Genomic DNA, 9,540 nt, shown 5'->3' with positions numbered 1-9,540 from the left:
CAAGGGCTAAGATTAAATGGGTGAAATTGAAGAAAAAAGGAGGCACGTGAGTTTATGTAGGGGCATTCCAGTCAATCTAGGGCAATAGTTTCTCTCTCCTCCAATTCTCTCTATTTTTTAAACGTTAATAACTCTTTGATACGGCCTTATTTTTTTTTACAAAAATTGCACCAAAAAATGAGCGTTTTTTATCTTTAAAACGAGTATACATTTGCTACATTTTCGAATTTTTTTCGAAAACCCAATTGCGTAAAACACAATAGACAAAAAGTGTAAAAAATGATTTTTTTTTTAAACGCAATGGACCAAAAACACAAAAAAATGTCTTATTTCTAAAACGTAATAGCTAGAAAACACAAAGAAATATCTTATTTCTAAAACGAAAAGGCCTAAAAACACAAAAGAAAGTGTTTTTTTTTCTAAAACGCAATGGACTGAAAACACATGAAAATGTGTTTTACCTAAAACGCAATAGACTAAAAACACTTAAAATGTGTTTTTTAAAACGCAATGGACCAATAAACACATAAAAATGTGTTTTTTTTCTAAAACGCAGTAGCCTAAAAACACAAAAGAAAGTGTTCTTTCTAAAACACAATGGACTGCAAAACACATAAAAATGGGTTTTACCTAAAACGCAATGGACTAAATACACTTCAAAATGTATTTTTGAAAAACCCAATAGACCAAAAAACACATAAAAATGTTTTTTTTTCTTTCAAAAATGCAATGGCCTAAACACACAAATGAAAGTGTTCTTTCTAAAAACTATGGACTAAAAACACATAAAATGTGTTTTACCTAAAATGCAATGGAATAAAAACACTTCAAAATGTGTTTTTCAAAAAGGCATTGGGCCAAAAAATACCTAAAAATGTGTTTTCCTAAAACGTAATAGATAAGAACACAAAAGAACGTGTTTTTTTTTTTTCTAAAACGCAATGGACTAAAAACACATAAAATGTGTTTTACCTAAAACGTAATGAACTATAAACACAATAAAATGTGTTGTTTCTAAAACCCAATGGACTGAAAATATAAAAAAAACGGTGTTTTTCATTACTTTGTAAAATGCAATGACTCAATTCATAAACCAAGAACGTAAAAATGCAATTCAAAAATTTCTTACATAGATCAAAGTCGATTTCTTCAGATTTTTTCAACAATTGACGAAATTTGAATGTTAGAAACGCTTATCAGCGATCGAATCGAATGAATCGAGTGATTCGCTTCAAATTCACGGGAAAAAGAAAAAAATAAGATATTGTATGAAACTAAACTCGATTTCTTCAAAAAATTTGAAGAACACGTTGATTGGGTGTTTGAATCATTGATTGATGAGGAAAATCGCACTATAATGTAGTGATTATTCAGATAGGAAATGAAGAAAAGGTTGAAGATGGTGGGTTTTGAAGTTACAGAGAGAAAAGAAGGAAGAAGATTGGATTAAGTCGACTAAAATTCCTCTTTATTTTAAATTTTGCCACAAGTCATAATCCTATTGTTTCCTATCATTTCTAGCCAAAATAAACTTTCTATTTGATCCTCTCCTTAGGTTAGAAAAAAGACATGTAAACTACAGATATGATAAATTTATCTTTTTTGGTTTGTATAGTTTACTAATTGCCTTTGAAGGATGGATGGGGACATGATATTTTTTATATTAAACAATAGAAAACAACAAAGTGGTACCAATACGGTAAAACGGTACCGAACTCATATATTCCATACGGTATTCGGTATCCACTTTTCCTAATTTCAGTATCGATAAATGCGGTATCGACACCGGTACGGTACCGATATGATACCAATCTCATCTCTACCGGTTAGGTTTTACTTTTTAATTTCAAACTTTTTTGAATTTGATTTGACTCTTATTCTTTTTGCTTTATCTAGAAAGAGTCACCCAGAGTCATTTTACACTCATATTCTTTTTACTTTACCTAGAAAGAGACACCTAATGTCATTTTACACTTGTACTCTTTAATAAAATAAAGAGGTCATCAAGTAACATGTTTGGATCCAAATTTAATCATAGTGATTAATTATATTAAATCAATGGCTCTAATGGAGTTTGTTGTGTTTTCGGAACTCATAAAGGTTCTTAAAATATCTTACTCGATCTAGAGTAGAGTAAGAGCGACTCGCCTAGTTTACACGCCTAATTAATCATTTATCTTCTTGTAACTCGACCTCGATATCGGGTTCTGGATATCTTGATTATAAATCTTGGACTTGCTACTACAAAGGTATTGACCAAATTTGATTCTCTCTTACACACTTCATGCTGTTATTTTGATGTCTATTAAATCTCATAATACATTAGATTTATGTTACAATTAAATACATATGCCACTACTAGAGTAGCGTACATGGGCAGCTCTATAACCCCAACAAAACACGAAATAAAAGGTCCAAAAATCAACCAACAGTACAACAAACATCTACATAACCAACGGCGGAGCTTGAAAGAAAAATATGTGGGGCCAAACTCTCAAAATCTAAATCCATATGGCCGAACTCTTAAAAATCCAATATTTTACACAACAAATTTTTTCTGGTGAAATCAAAACTACTAGCGAAAAATTAGTGGGTCCGAGGCACCCCGGGCCACCAAGAACCTCCGCCACTGTACATAACTCAAAACACCATAACAATAATTAACGGTTCAGGTTCAAGATCACACCAGCACCATGCAAAGAAGCTTGATCGGCTTACAGAAGTACACAAACCTAGAGTTGTTCCTTGAGATGAAAATGGCAGAACAGCACTTGTTGCAGGTATCCTGAACTAAAATAAAAAATAGAGTAAAGTATAGTTTCAGTCCCCTGGGTTAACACCCGCTCGCAGGTTCACTCCCTGGGCTAACGGGGCGGGTGGGGTAAACTGAAGACTTAGCTCTGGATACGAATGCTGTCGAATGCCTAGTTGATCAAAGGGAATAGCTGGGAGTGGCAATTCCAAATCCAAGAAACTGACTGTTCATTGTCTGTTAAATTACAGAAACGAGTAATCAAAATAAGATATAGCTAAATTAATGAAGATAATAATAAAGAATTACAATGTATATTAAGATAAGTATAAATTCTAACAATGTATATGGGGACATTCAAGTTGGTATAAGAGTTGTAGGTTGATAGATTTGAATATGGAATGGTACCTTAAGCATGAAATGAGAGGGGTTGGAAGTCAGTTTCAAACTCGAAATGGGATGAGGTGATGGTGTTTTTAATAAAAATGGATCAAAGGAGAAAAAAGGTGTGGGGTGGGTGGTTCTAGATGGCTGAATTTTTAATGGAGAATATAATTTTGACCAGTTTTTTATAAAAATACATGGTTAAGATATAGTTAGATGCTAGAATGTGTTTATTATTTATAAATTACATTATAAGTATAACCTATTACGAACATTTCATAACATGCAAAGCCTTTAAATTATTTTGTTTGTCCTTCAATTTAAAGAACTAGAAATGAGAAATTTACCTTTATGAAGGTAGTATAGCCCACTTGAAGATTAAACACATATCATGTCATCAAAGCCTTTGATTGCAAATTGAGTCCCTCGACGAGAAAAAACCATATAGTTGTGCGAAACTAATGATAACCGATTGTCACAATTATCATCACAAGTTGCATAGAACATAACTCTCTTTATGAATTGAGACCTATAAATTTTTAGAGTAACGAAATATGATCATGGACCAGTTGAGTTATAAACATGAATGATAACACTTACATTTTCGTTTACAAAACACAAATGTTGATTTGGTATTGTAACATTTCAAACACATACAGAATTACTTTACAATAGAAAAACTACTTATTAATGGCCATTAATAATCTATGAACAGATGATTAATGTACCGTGTACACATCATGCAACACACATAACATATATACTAATAACATCTGAAACAATCTTTAAGATTAGAATCACAAGATACATATTCAAAATTACTTAAAAAGAAAACAATACTAATTAAAAACCATTAATAATCTATAAACAAAACTACAGTATCAGACATTCGAAGATCAAACGTACATCATACTGATACAACACACATAATTTAAACTACATTATATTTCCTTTAAAAAATCAAAATCACACAGTAACATGAATAATATTAAACATTCTTCAAAAACAAAAAGAAATCTAAAATCACACAGATTCAGTATACATCACGTGTAATCTTGTAACATTCATGCGTAAAAACAGTAAAAGAAAAACATTCAAAATTTAGGTACGCCATACTATAACATAATCACAAACAGAATTTGACACTTTCTTTTTTCAATTTTATAACAAAAGCATAAAAAAGTAACAGTTATGCGTCATACTACAAATATAAAAAAGAGTAAATTCACGGCTTACCCTATGGCTTAAACTGTAGTAGAAGATGAAATTGTGAGGATGAATGTAACAATGTAGGCACAAGTTAATGAATAGAGCAAAAAGAGAGTTGAAACCCCTAGAATTGAAAGAAAACTGAAAAAAGAGAAGCAGTTAGTTTGGTTTATAACTTTATATCCATACACACACATATATATACATGTAAAGTTGTTGAAGGCTTAAAGAAAATGACATAGTCGATGATTACGCTGAGCTATGTCTTTCCGACTCATAAGAGTCAACTCATTTTGTTTTACATAGTCATAGAATATATGTTATTATTATTAATATATAGTTAAAAATAGTTACTTAGGAAAAAGAAAGAAATCCTTGTTATATTAAAGAGAAGTTAGGTCGGTTTTAAAATGTGTGTTTGAGACGCGTCAAGACCAGAGGTGGTCTCAGGTGAGAGAGAGACTTAGACGGGACATGACTCAAGCGACTTCGTTTCAGTTTTTTTAGTGGGAATATGGAGTATGAATAACATAAGAAAAAAAAAAACAGAAAGAGAAAAATCGGAGCTTACATGTGATGAAAGAACCGAGGTGGGGGAATCGGAGCTTTAGGCGACGAAATAACAAAATCGGAGAAGAAATCAAAGGTCACTGCTGATTATAGGCTTGGGATCGGCGGCTGGTTTTTAGGGTGAATTGAGGTTGACGGCTAATTGTTAGGTTATATAGAGAGTGGAGGAACATTAGGTTAGACAGTAATGCATATCTGATACAATGAAATATCAAGAGGATATGTGAATTAGATACGAATCAAAACGACTGATATTTATGTTAAACGACATATATACTAGTTTATATTTACTTTCTCTTTTTTCTTTGAACGGAACTACCATTTTCAACCCTAAAGTTATAGCTTTTATTAAAATTAACCCATTACATATTAGTGTTTTAGTTGTAATGTGTCTTTGTATGAATGTGTTTTATGTATGAAAGGTTGCTTAATAGACACTTGCCATTTATAAAACTAATGCGTCGTGCGTGCGTGATATGTGGGCCTTTACCTCTCGCCTCAACTCCAAGAACGTTAGCACCTTGGTGCGCCTCAAGTTTTTTACTGTACTAATATATATATGTATATATATATATATATATATATATATGAAAACTCTTTTCACTCACACAATTACTATCTATTTCAAACAAGAATGAAGCCCACGTTGCGGCGAGGAGTGTTAAATAATGTTTAAGACAATAATTGTGGGACAGATTAAATTAACAAAAACCATAGGCAATATATTTTAACATTGATTGTTTACACAAAATATTACAAAACTTTCATTAAACGTGTTAAAGTAGTAATATACCTATACATGTTCTTCTATTCAACATTATTAGGCTTCGTGTAAAGTATGTTAAACGCGTCAATTGTGATTTTAATTTAGCATGTTTTTCACAAATGTGGCTAACACTCTCAACATTCACATTAAGAAGGAATGCACCGATCAGACATCCTCTAAAATCATCCTGAGTTGTTCACAAATATCCACATCTCTAAACAAGCTCATTAAGATTAACCCCAAATGGGTCTTTAAGTGCAAGAAAGACGATCATGGTGTGATAGTGTGAAACAAGGCTCCACTTGTAGTGCAAGGTGTTGGCCTTAATTGTGTGATCAAAGTTTGATAGAAGTGCAAGGGTTGATTATGCACTACTTTAAAGTTATTTAGATGGCGGTTACAAGGCGGTTATAAAGTTCGGGGGGTGATTATGTCATTTCAGAAGTTTGTAACCACCACTCAAGGAATAGATGTGTCTCTTAGAGACACACCTCTAGATCGACGGCCACAAGGAAGACAAGAAGAGACGCAACTCTTCAGAATCATTCTCAACCACACATCCAAGAGACGTGTCCTTTCACGAAGAGACACGACTCTACACTCGCACCCATTGAAGTCTATAAATAGTTTAGTTTTAGTTTGTATTTTTGTAATCTTGAATCTTGTATCTTACATCTTGTAACAACCAGGTTCTGTTGTTCATATATTAATACAATTGCATATTAGGGTTAATCCCTCTCTTCTTGTTCTTTGTTCGATTGTTATTTTGTTCTTGATTGATGGGTTGAATTCATGGTCTCCTGGGATCTATACAAGGATTCTATCAATAGGAAGGGATAGATTTTACAGAAGTCTATGCTCCAGTTGCGAGATTAGAAGCGATACGGATCTTTCTAGCATTCGCATCCTGGAAGGGCTTTAAAGTGTATCAATTAGATGTAAAGTCTTATTTCTTATACGGAAAAGTGAAGGAAGCAGTGTACATCGCCAACCACCAGGTTTTGTGGATCCTATCCACAAAGATAAGGTTTATCTGCTAGACAAGGCGTTGTATGAACTAGATCAGGCCTCGAGAACCTGCTACGAGACGCTATCGCAGCATCTCCTAGACAACAACTTTGTTCGGGGCACAGTGGATTGCAGTCTATTTACGCCAGAAGTAGACGACCACATTCTGATCGTTCAAATTTACGTAGATGTCATTATCTTCGGGTCAGCGAACGATGCTTTATGCAAAGACTTCGAAGCAGTTATGAAAAAGAAATTCGAGATGAGCTTCATAGGGGAAATAAAATTCTTCTTACGACTTCTAGTGGACCAACTGCCTGATGCAATTACATTCACCAAACGAAATATGTGAATGAAATCCTAGAGAATTTAAGATGACGGATACATCTGATGTCTACCCCGCTTGCTCAAAATCATGGAATAGGACCAGATCCTACAGGCAAGAAGATCGACGAGACTCTTTATCGCTCCATGATCGGATCTCTGATGTACTTAAAGGCTTCATGACTTGATATAATGTATCTGACTTGCCTCTGTGCATGCTATCAGTCTAGTCGTGGGTATCTCACTTAATGATCGTTAAGAGGATCTTACACTACCTCAAGGGTTGTCCAAGAACCAGTCTCTCTGGTACTCGAGAAATGACGATTTCAATCTTCAAGGCTACTCAGATTCAGACTTCGGGTGTTGCAAACTCAACACTAAATCTACAACTGCAGGCTGCAAATTCTTCGGCACACGTTTGGAAATGTGGCAGTGTAAGAAACAAAACACGGTCTCTCTCTCTCGATCTGTGAAGTAGAATACATATCTGCTTCCAACTGTTGTTCATAAATCCTCTGGATTCAACAACAGATGAGGGACTATGGATTGCAATTTCTTAACACGCCAATACATGTAGATAATGAGGCTGTGATTTAGATAACAAAAAAAAAAAAACGGTTCACCACTCTAAAACAAAGCATATCGAGATACACTAGCACTTTATTCTCCTTAAAAATGTAAAGCATTGTCATTTTTAGTACATAACACAGAATGTTACTGTTTAAAGGCTGTAGTGAAATATAATTACTGTTAGATGTAAATATTGTCAAATATTGTATTTCCTATTTTGTATTTTAGATTGATTGAGTCTCCTCAATCATTCGATATTAGTTGGCATTATCATAGGAGATTAGTTGGCATTCTGTGTGTATATATTCCCGCTTGTAAATCAAATACAATCACTTTGAATTCAATATACCTTTCTACATGGTATCAGGCCATCGATCCTGTGCCAACCCTAGCCGTCGCACCCCTCCCATCTCAGATCTGTTTCAATCGCACACCCTTTCCTCTCTCTTCCTTCAATCAAATGGCACAATCCACTGAAGCAACCACACCTGCTGCTGCAAAAGCTCTTCACCCGGTTTATTCCGTCAGTGACATCCAACGAAAAGTGAGAGTTTTAGATGGTACGAAGGTGTCCTACTCTTTATGGGTCAAGCTATTTGAGTTGCATGCTCGAGGGTACCGGGTCATGAAACACATTGATGGCACACAGTCTCCAGCTAAAATTGACCCGGATTACGAATCCTGGTCCGAAATCGGTGCAATCGTCCTACAATGGATCTACAGAACATTGTCCGACGACATTCTGGTATGTGTCTTACAAACCGAATCCACTAACTTGGAAGCCTGGACACGCTTCAAATCTCTGTTTCTAAACAACAATGGATCGAGAGCCACTGCACTTGAACTTGAGTTTAACAATCTAACACTCAAGGCCATGCCATCTCTCGAATCCTACTGTCAAAAGCTTAAGGAGCTTAGTGATCAATTGAATGATGTTGATTTTCTGGTCAACAATCAAAGGCTTGTGCTCCAACTTGTTCAGGGGCTGCCTCGAGAGTATGATATGGTTGCTTCCAACATCAACCAAACTCTCCCCACATGGGAGGTGGCCTGTAGCATGCTCCAGTTGGAACACAAAAGACAATCGGCTCGTGATAACCTCTCGGCTCCAACAGCTCTAGCTGTTGTCTCAGATGAACCTCAGCCTCCTAAACAAGGCCCTATACAGCACCGCAGGAGAGGGGGTAACAGGCCTAACAACCCGCGTCAGGCCCAGTCCAACTCTGGCCCATGTAGTCGTGGTCAGATTCAGCCAGCAACCAACCAACCAATCTGCCCTGCAAACAATCAGCCCTCCCGGCCCACTCCCACTCCCCCTACTTCGGCGAACAGGCCACCTTACTGGGCCCAATGGGCACCGCCCCCGTGCCCCTTCCCAATTCAACCAGGCTTGGCTCAGCCTTGGTCTCCACAACAGACTTGGGACAATCGCGGCCCAAACCAGAACAAGCGTGTAGGTCCTTCCAATCCCAGCTCCTCCAGTCAGGCCTTTATCGGGGAATACGACCCACTGCAGCCTACTCAAATCGAGGAAGCTATGAACGCGATAAGCATTCACAATGGTACATGGATACGGGTGCATCGGATCATCTCACGGGTGATCAAGGTAAAATTACTAACCCATTTTTATCTTGTCCACTTGGTTCTATTTTTGTAGGTAATGGCGCACGAGTACCCATACTTGGATCGGGCCACTCAACCGTACCCACTAACACCCGTGACCTACACCTAAACAATATCCTTTATACACCAAATATCATTAAAAACCTCATTTCGGTTCAAAAATTTTCTGTTGACAATAATGTTTCTATTCAATTCGATCCCCATGGTTTTTCTGTGAAGTAATACAAGACTGGGATGATTTTGTCGCGCCACAATAGTTCAAGTCATCTGTATCCGCTTACGTATCCAGTATCACCAAATGCTTCCACCGTCCTCATTTCTACAATTGAAGATT

The 9,540-nt window shown here is 36.0% G+C and overlaps 1 protein-coding gene across 1 annotated transcript; it reads left to right on the top strand.

The window, feature by feature from the left end:
• Window positions 1–8,043: 8,043 nt before the first annotated feature.
• On the top strand, window positions 8,044–9,315 carry LOC110875414. Its single transcript, XM_022123611.1, has 2 exons — window positions 8,044–9,189; window positions 9,241–9,315. The coding sequence occupies exons 1-2, from the start codon at window positions 8,044–8,046 to the stop codon at window positions 9,313–9,315; spliced, it is 1,221 nt and encodes a 406-aa protein (XP_021979303.1).
• Window positions 9,316–9,540: the final 225 nt, after the last annotated feature.

Source organism: Helianthus annuus, chromosome 9, assembly GCF_002127325.2.
Source record: "Helianthus annuus cultivar XRQ/B chromosome 9, HanXRQr2.0-SUNRISE, whole genome shotgun sequence".
In the NCBI taxonomy this organism is placed as follows: Eukaryota; Viridiplantae; Streptophyta; class Magnoliopsida; order Asterales; family Asteraceae; genus Helianthus; species Helianthus annuus.
Note: the sequence above shows the minus strand (reverse complement) of the source record. Positions and strands in the feature narration are given on the sequence as shown.

Bases quoted from the DNA above. Each gene is read 5' to 3' on its own strand.
- LOC110875414 (XM_022123611.1), top strand. From the start codon at position 8,044: ATGGCACAATCCACTGAAGCAACCACACCTGCTGCTGCAAAAGCTCTT. The intron at 9,190-9,240 runs GTAAAATTACTA...CTATTTTTGTAG, and splicing joins TCATCTCACGGGTGATCAAG to GTAATGGCGCACGAGTACCC.